A 25,389-nucleotide genomic window follows, 5' to 3' on the forward strand; every position below is an offset into this window, starting at 1 on the left:
CCGCGAAGATACCTTAAAATCCATTTTACAACATTTCAATGCCCTCTATCTGGATTTGACAAAAATCTACCGACTGTACGTGCTATATCTGGTTTTGTACACACCATTGGAAACTATCTACATTAAACTCATAAGGAACATATTTTATATCAAATGCTTCTTATTCACTTGATGGACTTTGATTAGAACTCAAATTGAAATGAGTAGCAAGATGAGTGTTTACCACCTTAGAACTTTCCTTTTTGAATCTTTGTAGCATTTTTTTGATATAGTGTTCTTATGATATCCAAAGTTTCTTCTCTTTTCTATCACACATGATTCTAATGCCAAGAATCTATTTAGCTTCTCCCATGTCTTTCATGGCAAATGACTATCCCAATTGCTTCTTTTACCTGTTAATGTTAGAAATACTTTTCCCTACAATAAGCATATCATCAACATATAACAACAGGATAATGAAGTCATTGTTATAGAATTTTCTAACAAAGACGCAATGATCTGAAGTAGTCTTATGGTATCCTTGATCACACATAACAGACTCAAACTTCTTGTACCACTGCCTTGGAGCTTGATTTAACCCATATTATCTCTTTCTCAATCTACACACATAATCTTCTTTGCCTTTAACTTGAAAACCACTGAGTTGTTTCATGTAGATCTCTTCCTCCAAATCGCCATGAAGGAAAGTCGTTTTCACATCCATTTGCTCAACCTTTAAATCAAGAGTAGCAACCAAACTCAACACAGTTCTAATTGATGACATCTTTACAACAGGTGAGAAAATATCATTAAAATCAACACCCTTTCTTTGACGAAAACCTTTCACCACTAATCTAGCTTTATATCTTGGAGACTTAGAGTTTCTCTCATGTTTAACTCTATAAATCCATCTGTTTTCCAACGCCTTTTTGCCTTTAGGCAGCTTCACTAAATCATAAGTGTGATTATCATGCAATGGTTTCATCTCATTATGCATTGCATCCATCCATTTTTGATTTTCATCACTTTCCACAGCCTCTTGAAAACACTCTGGTTCACCCTCACCAGTCAAGGTCACATACTCATCAGAATTATACCTTGTAGAAGGTTGTCTCTGCCTGTTAGACCTCCTAAGTTGAACTTGAGATGATTATGGAGCTTCACCAAGATTCTCATCGTGTGACATATCACTTTACCCTTCACCATCATTAGTTAGAATATTTACCTCATCTCCAAGTTGTTGATCATCAACATAATCATATGGCTTACCATTGTGATCATCACCACCAATAGCATCCATATTATGACTAGGTAGCCGAACTGGATCAACATTAAACAAACTGATATCTTTCTTGGATATAACCTTCTCTACCTTATCGATGTCTTTAATAGTTTGGTCTTCCACAAACACCATATACGACTTTAAATAAGCTTCTTCCCTACAAGATCATACAACATGTAACCAAACTCATATTTCCCGTAGTCGATAAAGATACATTATTTTGACTTTGCATCCAACTTGGATCTTTCGTCCTTTAGAATATGCACAAAAGTCTTACAACCAAAGACTCTCAAATGATTATACTTGACATTCTTTCCAAACCAAATTTTGTTTGGAACTTCACTGTTTAAAAATAGTAGGAGTGAGATTAATAACATGCACTGACGTGTAAAGTGTCTCACCTTAATAATGATTAGGCAACTTAGATTCAAAGAGCATACACCTTACTCTCTCAATTAGTGTTCAATTCATCCTCTCTACTAAACCATTAAATTTAGGAGTTTTAGGAGGAGTTTTTTTTTATGTGTAATACCATGCTACTTGCAATAGGAATCAAGTGGTCCACAATACTCTCCACCATTGTCTGAACAAACACATTTCAACTTCTCGCATGTTTGCCTCTCAACCAAAACATGGAATTCTTTGAACTTTAACACTTGGTCTTTTGTCTTCAAGGCATAAACCCATAATTTCCTGGTGCAATAATCAATAAAGGTAACAAAATGAAGTGCACCACTAAAGGATTTTTACCTTTAATGGATCAAAAACATCAAAATGTACCAATTGAAGCAACTTTGACTTCCTTGAGGGAAAATGTCTCTTGAAAGATGCTCTAGTCTATTTAACAGCCATGCAATGAGAACACTTCTCCAAATCTACATTCTTGAATCCAGGAAGAACATCCTTTTTGGCCAAAACTTTCAGCCCCTTTTCACTAATATGACTAAGTCTTCGGTGCCACAAAGATGATTTCATGTCAATAGCATTCACATTGTCCCTAATAACCAAAGCTTTTCCCAATATAGTTTAGAAAGCTTTTCCCCTCTATCCATAACCAAGTCACTTTTGTTGAGTTTCCATTTTCCATAACCAAAATGATTATCATAACCACAATCATCTAGCATATGCACAAAGATAAAATTAAAAGCGGACATCTGGAGCATGTTTGAGACCTCTAAGCAACAATTTGCATTCCCGTATTGGTTTGCAAGAAAACATCACCAACACCAATTACCTTAGATACACCATCATTACCCATCTTCAACACTCCAAAATTACCATAAGTATAAGATGTGAAGAAATCCTTCCTTGACGTAACATGCAATGTATCACCACTATCAATCATCCACATGCTCTCGTCTGATACCAGATTAACAGACTCATGATCACTGAGAATAACAAGATCATCACTAGTAGCAATAGTAACACGATCATTGTCATTATCTTCATGGTCTCTTTTTTTAGACTTACCCTTCTTGCCATTGTTATCTATTTTCCACTAATAGAAATACTTCTACACGTGTCCCATTTTGTGACAATAATGACACTCTAGATTCTTGTATCGTGGCTTGGACTTTCTTCTGCTATTCTCACTACCACCATTCGGTTCCTTTTTTTGACTTTTAACCTATTTTCAGTGACAAGTACCCCAGGTTGAGAGGAAGAACCACGTGCCTTCTTTCTCATCTCCTTATTAAGAATACCATCCTAAGTCGTTTCTAAAGAAACAATACCTTTAAGAGCAGAACTTGTGATAGAAACCCGATACGTCTCCCAAGACTCTGGTAAAGATAGCAATATAAATAGTTCCAAAAGTTCATCATCAAATTTGATACTCATTTCTGACATCTGATCAAGGAGCCCTTGAAATTCACTCAAGTGATATGAAATAGAAGTCCCCTCCTTATACTTCAAACTTCAACAAGAACTATTTATTATTCCCTGATTTAGAGGCATGCGATGACTCTATCTTCTTCCACAAAGTTTTTGCATGTGTCTCATTAGCAATATGATTATAAACATTATCTTATATATATTGTCAAATAAAACCACATATTTGTTGATGTTCAAACTTTCATTCTTCATCAGACACAAAATCCGACTTTGCAGAACTAAAAATCGATAAATGCAATTTCTTCATAAATAGTAATTCTTTCATCTTGTCCTTTCATAAATGGTAATTAGAACCATTCAACAATATAATCTTCATCTTTATATTTGACTCCATAATTCAAACAAGTAAAATAACCCTTAACCAAGAGCTCTAATGCCACTCTGATGAGAAATTAAGATACAATAGCAGACCAATACGCAGTGAATATAAAATTTTTCAGACTTGTAGGAACCTTGAGGATCAACAACAAATATAAGATGACAAATCGAACAAATAAATGCACAAAAGAACACCAATATTTTTAACGTGGAAAACCCCTCAATATGAGAGTAAAAACCACGAGTCGTTCAGACCAAAGAAATAACTCCACTACAATCAATTAAAGCTATACAAGAGTCTTAAAGTGATACACAAACGAGTGCTAACAACCGAAATCACAAAGCAAACTAACTTACAAATAAGAATCCAAAAAGCTGAAAAATTTCCTAAATCTGCAGCTTCACTGTGAAGCAGATAACCCTCACCTCAAAAGTTATTTTGAAATTCTGAACGATCAAAAGTTAGATACATGTATTACGAACATGCCCTCCAAATTTCAGCTCGATCTGATGGTTAACGAATCGGGGATCGTTGATTTAGTGAGACTGGTTGCAGAAAAATAGGAATGAGTTTCTCTCATCTTTTCTTTGTTTTGAATCCTTATTTTCTCTCTATCTCTCTCAATCCTAAATTGATCCTCTTCACTTAAATAAAAGAGACAAATGAGCTAATCATATTTGTATCCTTTTCTACCCAAAAAGGGAGCTCAAACCCAACACCTTTCAAGACCAAATAATATTTTCCACGATTATAAAATATGAGGATATGTCGAGTAATATGGAAACTAGTACCCATCCCGTATCCACCAATTTATTTTATTATGTACTTCATTATTTAATTTTGACAATTTGACAGATTAATCTTATGTTCAATACTTCGATATTTTGATTTGTACTCTATTATTTGAATAAATATTACAATAAATAATTCAAAAAGATGATGAACAAAACCAAACTATTGTATTTTTAATAATTAAAAAACATTGTATTTTTAATATTTAAAAAATATTTTAATTATTAAAATAGTACAGTACTAATTTAAATAATAAAAAATATTTTGATATTTAAAAAAAAGAAAAAAATTGTTCTATCAAAATACAATATTTTTATTTGTAATAATAAAAAAAAAAATCAAGTTTTAAAGAATAATAATCCTTCGTCTATTCATTCATTTATTCATATAGATGGATTTTTAAAATTAAAAATAGGATATTTAAGGAATTCTTTTTAAAGTGAAGCATTGGAATTGGAAGAATATTGTTTTATTTGTGGGACATGTGAATAAAAGTTCAATGATGGTAGAAGTTCCTCCTAGGCGATTCCGTTACGTTCCAATCCCAGTGTAACCAAGTGAGTAACAAATTCGCTGTCATCGGGAACATACAAAGAATTTACTGCAAAAAAGGACAAGGGTTTATTCGTCCTATTCATAATTTAAATTTAATGAATCTCATAATCACACCACCAAACACCACTAACCATCACTTAACAATAATAACTTCCCCTTACAAAGCCGTCGAATTAATTACGTAACTACTCTTTTTTCCCACCTTTTATTTTTACAAAAATAAAATTAATTTAAAATAAATAATCATATTCCTTTTTCTCATTAAATTTGAAAACATACATCACCAGAGTAAATAGCACTAATCACTATGCATTCTCTAACTCTCTCTCTAACTTGATATTGCTCCTTTCATTTTTTCCTCCAAAATAGAAACAAAGCAGAGATAACAGTGATTCTGATACCAGCACTTTCCACTCGCCGGAAAATGCATTAATTACAGAACCTTCTTCTTCACACCACCGCCATAAAATGCGCCAATCACTTCTCTCCAACCACCAACCAGACGCTAACGCTAACGCTAACAGCAGCAACAACAACAGTTCAGAAAACCAACAACCGCCGCCGGCTGTTGTTGCCGGCCGTGGCCGGTCTCATCTCGGAAGCCGGAGAGTCTCACCTACAAGCATAACAATCGAGTTCGAAACGAAAAGAATCGCGAAGAAGCTATTACCGAACGGTGATTCTTACATGGGGAGTTTCTCCGGTAACGTACCGAATGGATCGGGGAAATACGCATGGAGTGATGGATGTGTTTACGAAGGAGAGTGGAAACGAGGAAAAGCTTCCGGGAAAGGAAAATTCTCGTGGCCTTCCGGAGCTATCTACGAAGGGGGAATTAAGCTAGGTCGAATGGAAGGGTTTGGGACGTTCACCGGATCCGACGGAGATAGTTATAGAGGTTCATGGAGCTCCGATGTAAAGCACGGGTATGGACAGAGGCGTTACGTTAACGGAGATTATTACGAAGGTTGGTGGAAAAAGAATGTTCAAGAAGGAAACGGAAGGTACGTTTGGAGGAACGGGAATGAGTATATTGGGGAATGGAAGAACGGTGTTATTAACGGAAGAGGTACTCTTGTTTGGTTGAATGGGAATCGTTATGAAGGTGAATGGGAGAATGGTGTTCCCAAAGGGCAAGGTGTGTTTACTTGGCCTGATGGAAGTTGCTATGTTGGGAATTGGAATAATAAAGATGTGAAGATGCATTTGTTGAATGGGACTTTTTATTCTGGGAATGGACCTTTGTTTGGGGATGATTTTGCTATAACAATGAGGAAAAGGTCTTCGGTTGAAGTTGAAGGTGAAAAGAATTTTCGGAAGATTTGTATATGGGAATCTGATGGAGAAGCTGGTGATATAACTTGTGATATAATTGATAATGTGTCAATTTTGAATAGGATTGGGAGTGAAACTGTGTCAGATCCACAAGAGATTAAGCAGTTTCAGCGTAATCCTTATTGTTTGGCTTCTGAGGTTAAGAGACCTGGTGAGACTATATCTAAGGGGCATAAGAATTATGAGCTTATGCTTAATCTGCAATTGGGTATTAGGTAAAACTCACTTTTGCAACTTAGGTTCTATTTGTTGATTGTTTGTGATTTTGTATTTTGTACTAGTTTTGGATTCAAGGTTTTTGTTTTGTTTTTATAGGCACTCTGTTGGTAAGGAAGCTTCTATATCGAGAGAGCTAAAACCGAGTGATTTTGATTCGAAGGAGAAGTTTTGGACTAGGTTTCCTTCTGAAGGTTCTAAGATTACGCCACCACATCAATCAATGGAATTCCGTTGGAAGGACTACTGCCCTATGGTTTTTAGGTATAGCCTTTTTGGTTTTCCCCTAGTGTTCGTTTCTTTTAACATACACAAGGGAAGAATTCTATTTCATGCTAGGTTGTTACAAGATCTTTACCAATTGAGCTAGTTGTAGTATCTGTCTTTTAAATTTGGTTAGCCTAATTAACTTAAGGATAGTAATATTTTTGAGTTTATTGCAAATTTATTGTGTTTATTTTCTGTTCAATTGTTAACTTGGTTTGGTTTTGAATTTCAGACAATTGAGGAAGCTATTTCAGGTAGATCCTGCTGATTACATGTTAGCTATATGTGGGAATGCTGCCCTTAGGGAGCTTTCATCTCCTGGCAAAAGTGGAAGTTTCTTCTACTTGACCCAAGATGACAGATATATGATAAAGACAGTGAAAAAATCTGAAGTCAAGGTTTGTTTTTTGGATTTTGAATGACTACTTTTTTTTTCTGCATTTTTTCAAACTATAGCGATGGACATATGTATTGAGGTGACTTTGGTGATTATCTTGTAGGTACTTCTTCGGATGCTTCGAAGTTATTATCAACATGTTTCTCAGTATGAGAATTCGCTTGTGACAAAGTTCTATGGGGTACACTGTGTCAAACCAATTGGAGGCCAGAAGGTATGTTTTTGAAGTTTAAGTTGTTTTTAAGTGATTGGTCTATGAGTTGCAGGAACTTAAAGTTTGTTTTTACTGAAAAGCAGACTCGGTTCATTGTGATGGGCAATCTTTTCTGCTCAGAATATCCAATCCATAGACGATTTGACTTGAAGGGATCTTCACATGGCCGTACAACAGATAAGGCTGAAGAAGAGATTGATGAAACTACCACCCTCAAGGACCTGGATCTCAATTTTGTGTTTCGCCTGCAAAGAAGTTGGTTCAAGGATCTCATCAAGTAAGTTGTTCTAGTGAGTATTATTTTGCACTGCTACTTAGCATCGAAACATCATGCATATCTGATAAACTAAACTTGTTGTGATTTTTGTGCAGACAAATGGAACGGGATTGTGAGTTTTTGGAAGCCGAGGGAATTATGGATTACAGTCTTTTGATTGGCATTCATTTTCGTGATGATAATACATATGACAAAATGGGATTGTCACCGTTTCTTTTACGAACTGGTACTGGTGAATATTTCATTTTGGTGTGCATACTAGATGAGTTTTATGTAATATATAATAGAACTAAGACTTATTATATTGTTACTTTTAGGCAAGCAGGACTCTTATCAGAGTGAAAAGTTTATGCGTGGTTATCGCTTCCTTGAAGCAGAGCTACAGGATAGGGATCGAGTCAAATCTGGCCGGTATGTTGAAATATGTTCTGGTTCTCTAAATTTAAGTTACTATAATAGAATTATTTGGTTGTTTTAACACCATGTCCATAATATAAGTGAGTAGTTACATTTTTGTTCCCCCATAAAGGTCTGAGATTCTGGTAGACCTGTTATTGCATCTTAGAGTTAAGTTTTATTTCTCGGATGTTCTTTTTTTTGTTGAGAAATTCTCTGATGTTATTTTAAATGCTCAATAATTCATATCATGTTGATGACATTCATGGAAATAATTGCAATTAGCTTGAATTATCTTAGCAAGTAGGTGGGAATAATGTAGTCTCGTAGAACAAGCAACCTTTTTTTAGGGGCATTCACAGGTTGTAATCCTAATTGTTTTCTAAAAAATTGACATATATTTATTTATGGCTAGGTAGTCCCATAATTTCCTTGAGCCAATGTTTGATTTCTTTTCCCTGAAAGATTTTATACCATCTCTGTTCACAATCTGAATAAATCCTATGCTCCAGTGTTTATAAAGCGGTTATTGTGGTGGTTGATTTTTAATGTGAATGCATATAACCAACTTTATTCTAAGAGAAGGGGATTAATCATATTTGTAATTTTGATGTGTTAAGTAGGATTTTTCTTTATTTTCAGGAAATCCTTGATTAGGTTAGGAGCTAATATGCCTGCAAGAGCAGAGCGCATGGCTCGGAGGAGTGATTTTGACCAGTACACCAGTGGTGGTATCAGCCATTTTACTCCTTATCGCATTGGAGAGACCTATGATGTTGTTTTATATTGTGGGATTATCGACATTTTGCAAGATTTTAACATCAGCAAGAAGCTGGAACATGCATACAAGTCCTGGCAGGTTGACCCTTCATCTATCTCAGCCGTTGATCCAAAGCTCTACTCGAAGAGGTTTCGTGATTTTGTTGGGAGAATATTCAGCGTAGACCGGTAGCCGCATCCAGTAGGGAAGAATGTGTAAACGCTGTCACAATGTTTGAAGTTGCAACTATTATCCAGGAAAAAAAAGCTGGAAATTGATTCAGTTATCGGTATCGGCGAGCATGCAATCGACAGTTTGATTCACAGGTTATATTGAGAATCTAATCTGCATGCTGTATCTTTGTGGGAAATTTTGAAGGTTATTGCCATAATGATGGGTTCATTGAAGGCAGGGAGATCTTTGTATATGGAAGGTGGTGGAAATGATCTCTGCCTTTTTTCCTTGTTTTTCCATTGGTTGGTTAGATTTGTAAATTCTTTTGTAGGATATGGTATTATGAATGTAAAAAAAAAATGATACGTAGAAGAGAAATGAAATTATGAAAATGCTTTCAGAGGCAGGAATCCAAATGCGTAGATACTTTACTTGGTACAAAGTACTAGTAGTCGTAGTAAAAAAGAAAATGTACATAAGTTTTTTACTAAAAAAATGGTTAATTGAGATAGCACATGTTTGAAGACATGGTTTTGGTTATGGAGTACAGGGTTGACGATGCTCTTTGGGATCTTCATGTGTCCAAATATCCAAATATTAAAAAATAATTTCGCTGCGAGGGCATTGGTCTATGAAGTGTTATGAAAAGCAGAGAAAGCACGAGAAAGATTCGCTTGTTGTGTTTCTTGATTTTTCCTCAGTTTGGTTTCTGCTTTTCACTGTTTATGTACACTTGTACTTAAACCATTCTTTAATTCAAGTTAAGGAATGTGATGATAATAATATTTTAAATGATAATCATTCTCGGGTAATCTTCCTCCTGGTAAGATCAATTAAAAAATGAACAGTATTATCACGCCGTTAATCTTGTTAATGATCTTAAGGGGATTTGAGAAACAGACAGACATATATGTCCTGTCATGTCATGGAGCTTTGGGAATCGGGCAAGACGCGTCTCAATGTCAGATTGTGGTCAAAGTCAGTGACAGAGGCAGAAAGATTATGCTTAAAGAAATGAGGTTAAGTACACATTTTCTTGATCACAAGCATAAATAAAATTAATTTAAGGAGTGTTTTAAAGTAATGAAGTACTACATCTAAAATAATTTTATAATTTTATACTGTTATGTAATGAAAAATCAACAAATTGTTAAATCATTAAAATATTTTTAAAATTAAAGTATAATTTAGTATAAGGGTACTTGTACTAATTAATTTAGTATAATTTAGCATAAATAAAATTAATTTAAGGAGTGTTTTAAAGTATAATTAAAGTTAAGAAACCTACAAATAGAAAATTTATATTGAAAAAATAAATAAAATTATTAATTATAAATTTTTAATAAATTTATTATACAATTTCCAAAAAATTATTTCTATATTTATCTCTTAACTTGTGTCCTTGGGACACAAATTAGCATTATCCTTAGTGTAATACAAATTTAATATGAATTGTTAAATATTTGTCAATATAAAAATTATTTATATGTCTATATTTTTTCTCAAATAATGCCTCCTGTCTTTTTATGTTATTTTTATTATTTTTAAATATAAAGACAATCAGTAAATTTCATAAGTTTTAGTAATATTATCATTTATCTTTTTCTATAATACTTTTATTATTTAATATATTATTTCATCAATTCATTGTATTTTAAAATAAATGATGTTTAAAATTTTTCACCTATATTTTAACTATAATAAAGTTGTTAAAGAATAATATATCTTGTATTAAATTAATCTTATTAACATAATAAAAATAGAGTAAGTATTAATTATTAAAAGATACAACAGAAAAAATAAAAATTATTTTTACAACAAAAGTGAAAATAATATTTATTTTAAAGTAAATTTTATTTTTTAAAACTACTCATGGAGGTGTACTTAGCCCGACTTATGGCCCATTAGTTGCCGCTTTTATGTAGAGATAAGAAATATGGTATTGCATGAGATTTTGAGGTAGATGGAAGATTATCAATTAGTTTAAAGTAGTACTTCAATTCATCAAAGTAGGTGGTGTGTGCTCTAACACCCCCGATATTTTATAATTAATTTTATTTAATTATTGTCGTGTTTTTTAGGGGTTTTGAGAATTTTTGATGAACTTTTAAAATTAATTAGAATTATAGTTAATTTTAATTAATTAAAATAATTAAAAAATAAGAATATTAAGAGATGTGGTGGAAAATAAAATTAATAAAAATATGATGTAAGTGGTGATGAAACATAAGTGAGTTGTAGGCTGAATTGGAATATTTAATAATTGAAATTAAATTAAATAAATAGTAAAGATTAGTAGAGATTAAAGATTTTTAAGAGTAGGTATCCTTTTGAGACAATTGAGAGAATAACTTTCGGAAAGAAGAACAAAACAAGAATTTGAGAGATGAGAATAATACCATAGTCAAAGAGAGAGTTTGCTTGTTGGAAATCAAAAGTAAGGGGAGGGGGAACTAATCTAATAATGAGTGTCAAATGCATAAAGGGTAGTGAGGGACCCGTACCCCCTATAGGTTTGACTTTTTACGAAATCGAAATTGGAGGTCCTGAAGACCTCAAATGGAGAAAAATCAACAGAAAAATGACGCAGACTAATTTGATTTGAATCATGTGATTACACTGTGAAATTTGATTCGAATCAAATTGTTGTGATGGTTAATGATGATGAAAGAATTTTTAATTTTGTGATCGATTAAATTGATGAATACCTCATGAAGAGTGATATTGATACTGATGCCAATGCATGAATGATTGTTGATAATTGCATGTATAATTATGTGAAGTGTTATACTTAATTTCATGATCATGATTGGTGAATTATTGTTGTGCATAAATATTAATATGCCATGTGAATATGTATGTTGTGTCATGCTTGCGTAAAATATGCAATGATGAGTTATAATATAAGCATGAATATTCTGTGTCATGTTGGTGACCTTATTTGGTGTAATTGTACATTTGTCATGCATAATTTATTTACGAACTTCGGTTCAGTGGTGTGTTTGGTCAAGTGGTGGTCCGACTATACCCTAGTCTTCTTAAGGAATCAAACAAACAGTTTGAATAATATTTTGTCTGTTATAAGTTGCTTATATACAAGTAGAATTTACACAAATGATAAACATATACTTAAAGAAAATCTGTGTACAAATTGATAGCTTTTCACAAAGAAACAGACTTATCAAGTTGTTGTAGCACCAGCGTTTTCTTCAAGTCTCTAAGTCTCACTTATATAGCATAAGAAAAGAGACCGTTAGAGGGAAAAATGGGAAAGTCAAATAGAGCGACTGTCCACTGTTGGATGGTGAAAGGAGTGATATTGCGTACTGTCCTTCACCCACAAATTCAGAGACATGTGTGATGTATAGTATTGTCCTTGCCCATGAAATCAGGTAGTGAAAATGATATTTGATTTGTAATATGTACTATTTGATCACATACCCATTTATCTTATCTTCAAGTTCATTGGCTTCTGATGAAAGTTGATGAAACATGAAATGAAGAAACATAAAGCTGGATTCAGAAACTTCAGAATCTTTAGTCAGAACCTTGATATCGTCAATAGTCTTTCAGTATCTTCAGAATATTCAGAGTCTTCAGAATCTACAGTCAGAACCTTTATAACCTCAACGTCTGGCTTGAGATCTTCAGAATCTGTATCTAAGTAACATAACTTCAAAAGCTTGTCATTCTTCAGAAGATTAGTGATCAGAGTCACGTCCAAAAGCACAAACTGAGAGAATGTTGCAACAACAACATAACGTCTCCTCAACAGTTTCTCAGGAGTGAATTAACACAAAAGCAGAAAGATCATTGCAGCAATAACTTTGAACATCTTTCAGAATTTCTTATGACTGGCGCAGAAGCGAAATCGGAACTTATCATTCAGAAACTGATGACGTTGCACGTCATACACTCAGAATCAGAACTGGATGTTAAAGCTACACAATAACAAACCATCAGGGTACCAAAATTGTTCTCACACAAATACAACATTGTTATCATTAAAACTCAAGGTATAGAGCATAACCAAATCTTGTTCCAACAATCTCCCCCTTTTTTATGATGAAAAAACATGTATTTTGATGAATAATTTTGTACAGGGTAATCACAGAAGAATACATCTTACAGAAGCACAAACCTCCGCCGAGATATATAATCCTAAAAAGATAAAATCAAAATGAAATAGCACTTTCCTGATTAACCTTTTTGAAATACCAGAATAATCTTCCATCTGAATCTGGTTTGTCTTCAGAAGTTGCTTGATGTTGTCCAGAGCACTGGTTTGTTAACATCAACATTTTGATGAGACTCACTTCAAAAGCTTGGTTGAATTCTTTTGAAGAAGCTTCAGAGTTGGTTATCTTCAGAAGCTTGAATTTTGGTTCTCTTTGAAGTTCTCTTTCAGAGCTAGGTTACCTTTGAAGAATGAGAAAGTCTTTGAAAATAACTTTCAGAACATTGTTAAGAATTCTGCTTAAAATCTTGATTTCTAAGTCTGATTACTATGGAAGTTACACTTCCTTATAACTTGATGCCAAAATTTTCAATTCTTCAATACTTGATGCCAAGTACCCATTGTTCCAAGTTTAGAACATGGTTATTAATTCCTTGAAGACTCATATGCTTGGATCTGATTCTCAATCATCAACATGAAAGTTTTCAGACTCAGATAGTAGACCATTTCATCAGAAACTGGTAACTTACATTCTATTCTTTGAAACTTCACAAGAGCTTCTAATGTTTGAACTTAACCATTCTAACCTTTGAACTTAACCCTGCAAAACAATTAACAAATTATTCTTCGAAGTAGTTGTTAGTAGAAACATTAAACAATGTTTTGGTTCTTATTCAGGAATTTAGGTATGCCAAAATTAATTATGATTCTTCCCCTTAGATATGTTTCTCTCCCTTTGTTATCAATCAAAAATACATAGATAAAAGAAATAATATAAAAAGAAATGGAAAGAAACAAACATGATTTTCATTAAGCATGCCAAAAGGCAGAAATGATATAGTTGATTACAGAGACGAAAATACGAAGAAAAACATACTAGAAATGCAACAAGTATTCAAACATAAAAAGGCACACACACACTTAGATAGAAATAAAAAGCACACACACATGCGAAGACTATTTTTGAAAACTAAGGGTTTTTGGAAGGAGGAGGAGGCGACGAAACAACTGGATAGTCATCCAGAAGATATAAGGGATCCATCAATGGATCAGTATCATCTTTAAGATAAATCTCCATGTAGTATGCCAAAACTTTTGGTGGGTAGATCTTTGTGAAGATAGGGTAGTTTTTTGACGAGATATTACTACTGCTGATTTCTTCTTTGGATGAAGGAGTGCTTTCAATGGTGACAGATCTAGGAGGAGATTTAGGATGAGCTAGTTGTAGTTGTTGAAACTATTGTTAAATCTGTTGTTAAGGAGCAATCATTGTTGAAGTTGAAGGAGAGGATGAACAATTGCAGATATGTGTTTTAGGTTTGAAAGAAGAAAGTGTGGGGATAATGTGAGCGTAGTGTGAAAATGTGAGTGAAATGGGTTTATATAGATTTTTTTTGCAATGATGACAAGGTAAAAATTACGCAGTCATGAGGGGAACGTAAGAGGTTTAAACCTAATTCCAAGAATTGCAAAACCCAATGTGTCATGTGTAAGACCCCAATTTTTACCCTAAGACCCCTCATGCTATCTCATCATATGCATATCATTGGGATCACACCTTGGCATCCTCCTCACCCCTCATTCATTGGGTTTGCATTGGGAGAGGTCACCAAGCACATTTGGTTGTATCATACTTTTTTTTTTCTTTTTACTAACCAAAATACCAAAAATATGTCATTGTATAGTTTAACTCTTTTGTAGGTAGTGCACGTGCTCACCTATGCTCTATCAAGCTCATATCCAGGGTTTAAGACCCTCAATGCAAGGAGTTCAATCAAAAATTGGTTTACATCGGCTCTAGACATCATATATGAATCCCTATGATCTTCACATGTTATTTTGATCAAGAAATCATCAAAAGTTTGGAGTTTGTTTGCCTTGGAAACCCTAATTCATCTGGGTATCTTGTGTGGCTTCTTCAACAATTTTCTTCAACAATTGATCAAATATTTAAAGGGATACTTCACATTAAATTATCTTATGCATATATGATCATCCATGAGTCCCAAAAGTCAAGAGAATGTCAAGCTAGCAACTTGGTTCATGGTGGTTGACCAGAGAAAGTCAACTGGTCAAAACTGGGGTTCCCTAGACCTTATCTCCTACGATTTTTGTCATATGAAAATAATTCCAAGAAAAACATTACTCTAAATGATATTCCAAACAACTTTCATGTTGTTAAGTCAAGAGCTAGTTTGTCTTGGAAAGTCATTTTTTATGGTGAAAGATTATAGGTCATTTTGTTTAAACCCTAGTGTGGAGGTCAACTTCTCAAGACCATAACTTGCTCATTTTTATGATATGAAAGCCATTAAAATTGCATGATCAAATTAAATATGTATAATTCAACTTTTATGTTTGGAGGAAGTGCAAATTCAACTTGCAAATACATGTGCCAGGAGGAAACATTATAGGTTATTTTGGGCCAATACCATTGAACAAGTGATTTTCCTCAACTTCTAAAATGCGTAACTCCTTCATGCCAAATCCAAATGAGGTCAAATTTATGACAAAATTGAAGAAGTTTGAAAGGTATACAACTTTGATGAAGGAACGTTTCTCATTTGAAGTCCATAGAAAAAGTTATTCAAGATGGAAGAAGTGAACATTTGACTTAGGACTTAGAATTTTTTTAAATATGTTTGATTTCCCAAACTTTCACCTTAAAATTCATCATGATCCAAGCTTCAAATGAAAAAGTGTTCAACATGAAAGTTGTTCCTCTTGATCCCTCCTTTCCAAAAAGTACAAAATCATCTCATTTGGACAAAGTATGATGTACTTGTACATGGGTGTAAGTTGAAGCACCATTTGGATAATTTCAAAATCCAATTTACACACACAATTGCTTGAGCTTATAACATGATTTCAGCATACTGTACATTGGACTTTGGATCAGATGGCATCATTTCATGGGCCTCATGCACGCCCATGCATCCATGCAAGGGAGAATTTGAAAAATTTCCAAATTTGGAAGTGTGCAAATATCATTCACATTGGCTATAAATAGGACCCTTCATGATCAAAAATAGGGGACCTGATGCCCAAGCTTTGAACCTGCAACCACAAACCCTCACCATTGAAGGATAAACTTGAGGATTTTCTTTGAAAATCGAGTTTCAATTCTCCATCTATTTTGAGATTGAAACTCCAAGAGTCCATCCATTTCCTTGATCTATTTATCTTCCATCAAGCATCTGAAGCAAGGCCAAGCATAATTGGAAGCAAGATCGCGTCAATCTGAAGCTCCATTAAAGGTGAATTTTCAGATTTTTCATCTCTTCGATTCTCCCTCAGTTCTCCACTATTCTTGTTGATTTTTGGTTGTCTGAAGTCCTACCAATGTAGGCAAGAAGATTGAGTTGCTTTGAGGTCAAATCGAAGAAACTCAGTTCATGATCCTCAAAATTCAAATTCTTGTATCTTTTTATATACTTGGAATTGGACAAAATTGAGGCCAGATTCGTGCTCCTGAGCATTTTTCCTTCAAAATAGTGTATTCATTTTCCATTTTTATTTGAGTTGAGCTTGGACCAGTCCGGTGGTCCTCACCAGAGAAGATGACCGGAGCTAGGGCTCCGGTGGTGTGCTGGCTTGTCCAGAACCCTTTGATCTGATCCACAGCTTCTAATTTCATCCATCCAAAGTAATTACCACGCATGTGGGACAGTTGACTCATGTAGACATGGAACACACGTTTTTATCCATCTGATCTGCCACCTCAATTAATAAGGGAGGTCAGATGACTCTCATTTTTTTGAATTTCTGAATATTCCATTTAATTGCTTATTTTTAATTAATTCATATTAATTTCATTATTAATCCAAAAAATATGGGACTTTCACAAAAAAATTCGAATATTTTGCTCTTTCATTTTCCGAATTAAAATTATATTTTGGATTAATATTGATATTTTTTATGATTTAATTGTTTTTTGTGCATATTTTTAATTATTTAAAAATACTTCTGATTTTCCAAAAATAATGAAATTTTTTCTCCAATGTCCTTTGACCTTGTTTGACCAATGATAAATCTCTTGGCCATTTATTTGGTGTTTTGGAGAGGTTTTAGGTTTTTGATCAAACATAATTTAATTTTAATGCATTTTAATTTGATTTTTTATTGTTTAATTGTGTGAAAATTATGTTGAGCCATTTTTATTGACTTGTGAAGTTTGACTATGTGTTTGGGCCTTGGTCAAGGTTGATTTGACTTTTGTTGGATTAAAATCATTGGATTTAGGGGATTGATGAAATGTACATTTCATCTCCCAAAATGAATGAATGATTTTAATTTGATAAAATTCCTCCCATGATCAATTTGTGTTTGTTTCATTTCCCCTCCCTCTTCATCTTCAATCCCATTCTATCCCATCCCTCTTATTGACCAATGAAGTCTCAATATCCTAAGGCTAATTGGTTCATCAATAACTCTGTGTTAGATGAACCAATACAAGTATGGATGGGATTAGGTCCATCCTTTGATCATTTTCTTTTTGTGTGTGGTATGTTTTAGGAGTATGGTTCATCATACCATATCTCTAACATGCATTAACACTAAAATTTCTTTTGCCCGACCTCAGATAGTTGTGACTTCTACATAAGTCCAATTACGATTGCTTAACATAATGCTAAATTTTGACCCAAAGGCATAACATTCTAGTAAGTGAGATTGTAAGTCTCCCCCTTTCATGGTATTGTGTGGAAACTTGGCCTTTTTTCCTTCCTTTGGAAGATGTATTGTTCAAGGATCCATGCTTGTGAATAGAGGGTTGAGTGTTCTCCAAAGACTGACTTAAACAATTGAAAAGCAAAACTCCACTAACATTTAATCAACTAACATTTGACTAACTTTTATTATCTTGCTCTTAATTTCAAGTCATTTAATTTATGCAATTTAAATTCAAGTCATTTACCATTTGCCATTTTACATACCATTTAACTTGTTTATGTTTATGCCAGTTTTACTTTGCTCACTTGAGCCATATATTGTGATTGTATATATATTTGTTTGTGTACCTTGTTCGTGTTTGTGGTCTTAGGACCTTAAAATACTTAATAAACAACAAAAACCCTAAAAAATGTTTGTGTGGACTGTTGAATTTGACCCGAGCTTTAGACTTAGAATTAGGTAATATTCCCTATGCAAAAAGGACTTAGCCAATGCCAACATTTCTGAAACCAAGTTCTTGTGATTTGAATTCTCATCTGATGCAAGTGTTGAGATCCACATGAGTTCATCTGCTACATGGTCTTGATGCAAATATTACTTTGGACCTGTATCTAATGCCTTATTCTGAGCCATTCAAGGAATATGTCATCTGATATATGGGGAAGATTATGAAGAAGATTATGAAGTTGCTAGCTTGGATGTGGCTATCTTTATTTGATGCCTTGTTCTTCATATTGCTTTCTTATTGATATTTCTTGATTTAAAGTCCAAAGAAAAAGTGGGTTTCTATATGACATTCTTGCCTATTGGATTGCATCCCATTGGTCAGATCTTTTCAACTCTTAACTTTTAATTTTTTTGCTTAGGATTAGTCTCTTCATCTCCTCCCACTTCTTAAATTTCAAATCTCTCCCTCTTTTCAAAAACCTTCTTTGCTTATGATTTCAAACTTAGACTTTATTGCAAATTAGAAACTTTGGTCTTATGCCATTGTATTTTAAAAATCTTTTCTAGAATCAAACTTGTAAATGAACTTAACCATATTTGACTTAAAATTTCAAAAGACAAAAAGAACTAACACTTATTCAAACTCTTTTAGGCCCTTTGTGCCTCTTTTCAATTTAAACTTTTATTAAAAGCAATCCACTCATTTTGAAATTGATACCATGAACTACGGGGTTTTGATCCCTCATTTTTATGTTGGTACGTAGGCACAAGTCCGAAGGTCTTGTCAAACACAAAAATATAATTAATGAATTCTTTTCTCATCCCCACATTCTATTTATTACAAACATCATTTTAGATCAAAAACACATACACACATAAAAAAGGGCTCCCTAGGAGTACCTAGGACACTTTGGGTGCTAACACCTTCCCTCTGTGTAACCAACCCCCTTACCTGTAATCTCTGGCATTTTATTAGTTTTGATTTGAAAACTTCTTATCCTTGGTTTTTGTTCGTACTTTTTCCTTTTCCTTTCAAAACTATAAAAGTGCGGTGACGACTCTGATTTTATTGACGTTAAGTTTACCCATAACTTAATTGTCATGAATTGCCGCTACATCACGCTATTATCACGCATGCTCAGAAAGTGGGACAAATGTCACCACTTAGAACCACATGATATAAAATGATATGAAAACCATTTAATGCAATGACTATTCAGAATCAAGAAGATAAATCGATAAGATTACTTTTGATCAGAACCTTTCTGATTCATGAAACTTCCTTACTCTAGAAAGCTCATGCCTAGAGTCAACAAATAAACTCTCAGAATCTATTCTAGAGTTCTGAATACTTAAACATTCTGAAATTCATCTTTTCATTATGGACATAAATCCATAAATAACTTTTTCAGAATGAAAACGAATCTATCTTCAGCAAGGGGTTTTGTAAGGATATTAGCCCATTGATATGTATCAACAAATTTTAGGTGAAAAATACCCTTCTGAACATAGTCAGGGAAAAAATGATGTTTAATTTCAATATGTTTAGACCTAGAATGCAAGATAGGATTCTTAGACAAACAGATAACAGAAGTATTATCATAGAGAATAAGAATGTTACTCTCAGATATCTGATAATCTTCCAACTGATTCTTCATCCAGAGTATCTGAGTGCTGTATCTAGAAGCTGCAATATATTCAGCTTCGGCTGTTGAAAGCATAATTATTGACTGTCTCTTGCTGGATCATGAGATCAAATTGTCTCCCATTAATTGACAACTTCTAGAAGTACTTTTCCTTTCTATTATGTCTCCAGCGTAGTCAGCACCGCAATAGCCTACTAATTTGTATTCACTTGATTTTCTATAAAATAAACCAAGGTTAGTAGTACCTTCCAGATACCTAAAGATTATCTTAACAACACTTAAGTGAGTTTCCCTAGGACCTGATTGGAAGCGAGCACATAAGAAGACACTGAATAAAATATCAGGTCTAGAGGCGGTTCGATAAAGGGGAGAGCCTATCATACCTCTGAAAAGCTTCTGATTTACCTTACTGCTTATCTCTTCTTTCTCTAGAATACATGTAGGATACATTAGAGTCTTTTCTTTCTTACATTCTGACAAGTTAAACTTCTTCAGAAGTTCCCTTGTATATTTGCTCTGATGAATGTACGTTCCTTATGAATGTTGATCAATCTGGATTCCCAGAAAGAACTTGAGTTCTCCCATCAGACTCTTATCAAATTCTTCCTACATTGACTTAGAAAAATCCTTTCATAATGAAGCATTAGCAGAACCAAAAATAATATCATCAACATAAATTTTCATAACCATAATATCATTCTTAAAGATTTCGTAAAAGAGAGTTGTGTCCACTTTCCCTATGGTAAAATTATTTTCAAAAAGGAAGTTACTTAGTCTATCATACCAAGCTATGGGAGCTTGTTTCAAACCATATAATTATTTTTTCAGTTTAAAAACAAAGTCATGATTTTGAGAGCTTTCAAAACCTAGAGGTTGGTGCACATATACTTCTTCAGAAATATATTCATTTAAGAATGCACTCTTAACATCCATCTGATAAAGGATGATGTTATGATTGACTGCAAACGAAATTAAAAGATGAATAGACTCTAACCTGGAAACTGTAGAAAAGGTTTCTGTATAGTTTATACCTTCTTGCTGACTATAACCTTGTGCTACCAGTCGAGCCTTGTTTTTGACAACTTCGCTCTTCTCATTGAGCTTATTTCTGAAGACCGATCTGGTTCCAATAACATGGAAACCCTTTGGTTTCTGAACAAGATCCCAAACTTAGTTTCTGGTGAATTGATTCAGTTCTTCTTGCATAGCTAGAATCCATTCATTATCCAAAAGAGCTTATTAGGTGAAGCCACAATCGTCCTATTTTTTAGGAGGTATATTAGTGTATTCATTGTCATCTTTCTCATGGAGGAAGTCCCTTTTAATACTCTTTATCCCACTCAATGGTCCTTTAAAGGATTCTTCTTCCTATACCCCATTAAGATAGCTTTGGATAACGTTTGCCTCCCTATCTAATTATCAGATAACACCTTTTCTCTTAGTTTCTGTGACTCCCATGCAATCATGCAGATATTTTGTAACTGTCCACTGTGATTGTTCATATGGCCTCCTGGTACTGAGGTTAGACCGACTTGTTTTTCTGTCAGTGTTATTATGAGACCGGTTCCAAGGTGCTTTCTTTGTAGTTAAGTGAACCCTAACCGGGTTCCGACTTGTGCAAGGTTATGGTTGTTCGACCTATTTTCCTCTTTGTAATAAGTTTTCCAAAGCTCGACCTATGTAAATTTCAGGATGTACATAAGCCCCCTGATCACGAGGTCCAATTAGATTAAAGTGTTCGTTAAAGAAAATCTTGGAATTCCTTCTTCCTTAAACTGACCTCCTATTCGGCGAGTTACTGGATGTCAGTATTTTTAATGATGAAAAGTTTTTCTCTTTCGTCGTCATGATGGTTTTTATGGGAACTCTCACTTGTCATTTTGACTATTGTTCGGTACAAACTCTTGACCTTTACAAACTTATTTTAAATAAAGGGACTATTCTTTTACCTTATTTATTTACCAAAGCTAGTGATATTCCTTTTGCTTGTTGCTAAAAAATATCTCCACTTCCTCAATCACTCATTCTTTCTACAAGATCAAGCCCCATGTATCGTTTTCTTTCCCCTTTCACTCTCTTTTTATTCCTTTATCATGTCTTTAATACGATGTTATGATCACTCAGGAGAATCCCCAATTTCCCTTACTTCCCATGAGATAAATCAAATTTTGAATGAATGCATGAGAAAGTGTAAGGGTCACTTGAGTCGAATGGATTTCGACCGGATTATTAAAGAAGTTTATGGTGAAATCCCTTCACCTATTAGTACCACTGACTCAAAGTATTCATCATCAGATTTCTTGGACACTCTTATAGAGACAACATGATCTTTGGTAGAGAAAGAGTTTCTAAGCTACGACTAAAATGTCATTGATGACAACTACATCTTGAAGACTCGTTCTAATAACCCAGTTTCCTCCACCGAGAATGAGGATAATGTATTACTCGGCCCAAAGGAGTGGCTGGTGAATATTTCTATTTCTACTCAAGGGTAATTGAGGATTTTAAAGTTTGTATCCCGTTTAACGAATTTGAGTATGGCATCCTCAAAAACCTAAACATAGCCCCTTCTCAGTTATGACTAAACAATTGGGGTTTTATCAAGGCTTTTGAGATTTTGTGTGATGCAGTGGACATAACACCCACCTTAGGTTTATTTTTCTCATTCTTTGAGTTGAAGGGAGCGGAGAAAGGAGGTTGGGTTTCCCTCAACAGGATTCTGAGGAAAAGCTTCCTTCAAGCTTATACTACCAATTATAAGGGTTTCAAGGATAAGTTCCTTCAAGTGAAGAGTGGGGGAAAATATCCCCGAGTTATGTATGCTTTGGATAGGAACTACTGTTTTCCAAGTTACTGGTCGAATGTCCCATTTTCAATTTCCAGTTTTGACTATGATAAGTTGAATGCTTTGGAAATCTGAGCCTTGGGCGTTCTAGATGCTTTTCGGGTAGTAAAAGTTAAGGGTTTTCTACATATGGCTGATGACCCAGAACAAATATCTAATTTCCTGGGTAATGCTTACATATGCTTTTTATTGATATTTGATAACCTTACTATTTTATACCTCCTAGACTTTACTTTGGATTTTTCATTTCAGCTAACATGAAAAACCTCAAACTTTCCGAACAAAAGAAGTTGATGGCTAAAGCAAGAGAGAGACTGGGAAGCAACCGACCTCTAAAAGTGATATGACGGGTATTCAAACTCTGACTCTTAAAAGAAAGAAACTGGACTCTATCAAAGCCTCCCCTATTGTGGCAGAGCCCTAACCTATATCTTTTCCTCCCTATGGGGACTCCAAGCCAAGTTCTCCAAAGACAATGAAGACCCTGATGAGTGATGATGTAAGTCAGGCCTACCTTGACCATTACTACCTTGATGCAAGATTTGGGTAGTAGCCATCAATCTAAACCATCTTTTAAATTTAAGTTCTGGTCCAACGTTTTTGACGGTTTGAGATACCTTTATGATCATCCGAACGCTACTGAGGATGTTAAAAAGATGAAGTCCATAGGTGCTCAACAACTGACTAAAAATCTCGGGGCCTACCTGATGAGATGCACGGTCAGGACTATGGGTCTGTTTGAAGTAGGTGATGCTTATGAGAAGAACGAGGGCCACCTTACTAAAGAGATGACCTAGTTAAAGGATGACTTGAGAGTCCAGACTGCTAAGGTGGAAGAGCTGACCAAGAAGCTATTAGAGATGAAGAATTAGAAGGAGACCTCAAAGTCCCAGTTATCATAGATGACGAAGCAAAAGGAAAACACTGAGTCCAAATGCTCGGAGCTGGAAGCAACCAATGCCGATTTGATTCAAGAAGCGAAACAAGCTCGGGCTATTAATGAAACTTTTAAGAAGTCTTTGCAAGATGCCTAGGTATACTTGCTCTCGGGTGGTGATGAAGCTTTTGAAAGGGCCAAAGCCCAATATTTATGCATCATGCCAAACCTAGATGTGTCAAAGATGGATTTTTGAAGACTGTGGTAGACGACCAACTGGTGGATATGAAGGAAGCTTATCCTGAAGCAGAGACCCTCGAGGCTCAGGAAGACGAGCATCATGAAGTTTAATGTTTTGTTTATGTTTTTTTATTTTCCATCAATGGTGATGTGCTTTTTTTGTAACTTTTGAAAAATGTATCTCCTTTTATTTGAATAATATTAAAGCCCCCTCAGGGGTCCCTTTTGAATATGCTATCATTATTTTGTTATCCTAAGACTTATTTTATTCATCCTTAACATCTTGACTACTTTAATAATTAAGGCTCTATGATTAAATGATTTGATTAGGCTATTCGTTATAGGCTCCTTAGAATTTTGACCCGATCTCTCGGTTTGCTAGCCCGACAAGGAACTTATATACCCTGTTTTATTTGTCTGGTGATTTATTATCATACCCTAACCATGTCATTTTATTCTATTGACTACTTAAGCCACAACTTGGCCAAAGGTTTTAAGACTCGGCCAAAGATTTGTATTTTACCCAGTCGATTTGCAGGTTGCTAATCTTATTTGTCCAAAGGTTTAATGTTCACCTAGGCGGTTTCATAAGTTAGAGGTCTTATTGAACTTAACCCGACCATAGTTTTATTATTTACTTAGACGATTTCGTAGGTAAGAGGTTTCAATGAACTTAACCCGTCCAGAGGTTTTATGTTTACTTAGTCGATTTTGTAGGTTAGAGGTTTGATTGAACTTAAGTCGGCCAAAGGTTTAATGTTTACTTAGCCAATTTCATAGGTCAGAGGTTTCACTGAACTTAACCGGACCATAGGTTTAATGTTTACTTAGCCGATTTCATAGGTCAAAGGTTTAATTGAACTTAACCCGGCCAGAGGTTTAATGTTTACTTAGTCGATTTGATAGGTCAGATGTTTCATTGAACTTAACCCGACCAAAGATTTAATGTTTACTTATCCGATTTCATAGGTCAGAGGTTTCATTGAACTTAACCCGACCAAAGGTTTATTGTTTACTTAGTCTATTTCATAGGTCAAAGGTTTCATTGAACTTAACACGACCAGAGGTTTAATGTTTACTTAGCCGATTTCGTAGGTCAGAAGTTTTCATCACCACTGGGATGTATTTAGATCTTCTGTAAAAGTGACACACAATCCTATGAACTTAGGATGCCTCGTTAAAAGACCTTGCCCTTGCAATGGAAAAGAGTGTTACCCATAATTTTTATTTAAATAGTATCATTACATGATATTTAACTGTAATAAAACCTAAGGTTGGAAACATTCCAAGCCCTCGACATTTCTACTCCTTCTAAGTTTTCGAGCTTGTAAGCTCCATTGTTCAGTTTCTGCTTGATCCGGTAAGGCCCCTCCCAATTTGGGGAAATATTTCCCTATTTTTGTGTGTCTGTAATTTTTTTTAGAACCAAATCGCCATCTTGAAAACTTCTTGGTCAGACTTTGGTATTGAGCCTTCTGGTCATCCTCTGCTTTACTGCACATTCTCTCACATGAGCCATCCTTCTGATTTCTTCTATAAAATCGGCCAAGTTCTTTAACCCTTCTATATTAAGATTATTTTCAAAGTTCAAACGATGCCAAGTTGGAGAATTGACTTCTACATGGATCAC

At 34.4% G+C, this 25,389-nt stretch overlaps 1 protein-coding gene across 1 annotated transcript; it reads left to right on the forward strand.

Moving 5' to 3' along the window:
• The first annotated feature begins 5,092 nt into the window (after positions 1–5,092).
• Positions 5,093–9,266, forward strand: LOC127084125 (phosphatidylinositol 4-phosphate 5-kinase 1). Its single transcript, XM_051024521.1, has 8 exons — positions 5,093–6,370; positions 6,471–6,635; positions 6,871–7,036; positions 7,139–7,249; positions 7,333–7,526; positions 7,622–7,752; positions 7,844–7,937; positions 8,565–9,266. The coding sequence occupies exons 1-8, from the start codon at positions 5,289–5,291 to the stop codon at positions 8,872–8,874; spliced, it is 2,253 nt and encodes a 750-aa protein (XP_050880478.1). The 5' UTR covers positions 5,093–5,288; the 3' UTR covers positions 8,875–9,266.
• Positions 9,267–25,389: the final 16,123 nt, after the last annotated feature.

The sequence above is a fragment of the Lathyrus oleraceus genome, chromosome 5, assembly GCF_024323335.1.
Source record: "Lathyrus oleraceus cultivar Zhongwan6 chromosome 5, CAAS_Psat_ZW6_1.0, whole genome shotgun sequence".
NCBI classification, from domain to species: domain Eukaryota; kingdom Viridiplantae; phylum Streptophyta; class Magnoliopsida; order Fabales; family Fabaceae; genus Lathyrus; species Lathyrus oleraceus.

Coding starts and splice junctions, on each gene's coding strand:
- LOC127084125 (XM_051024521.1), top strand. CDS start 5,289: ATGCGCCAATCACTTCTCTCCAACCACCAACCAGACGCTAACGCTAAC. Junction 7,037..7,138: donor TGAAAAAATCTGAAGTCAAG/GTTTGTTTTTTG, acceptor ATTATCTTGTAG/GTACTTCTTCGGATGCTTCG. Junction 7,938..8,564: donor GATCGAGTCAAATCTGGCCG/GTATGTTGAAAT, acceptor CTTTATTTTCAG/GAAATCCTTGATTAGGTTAG.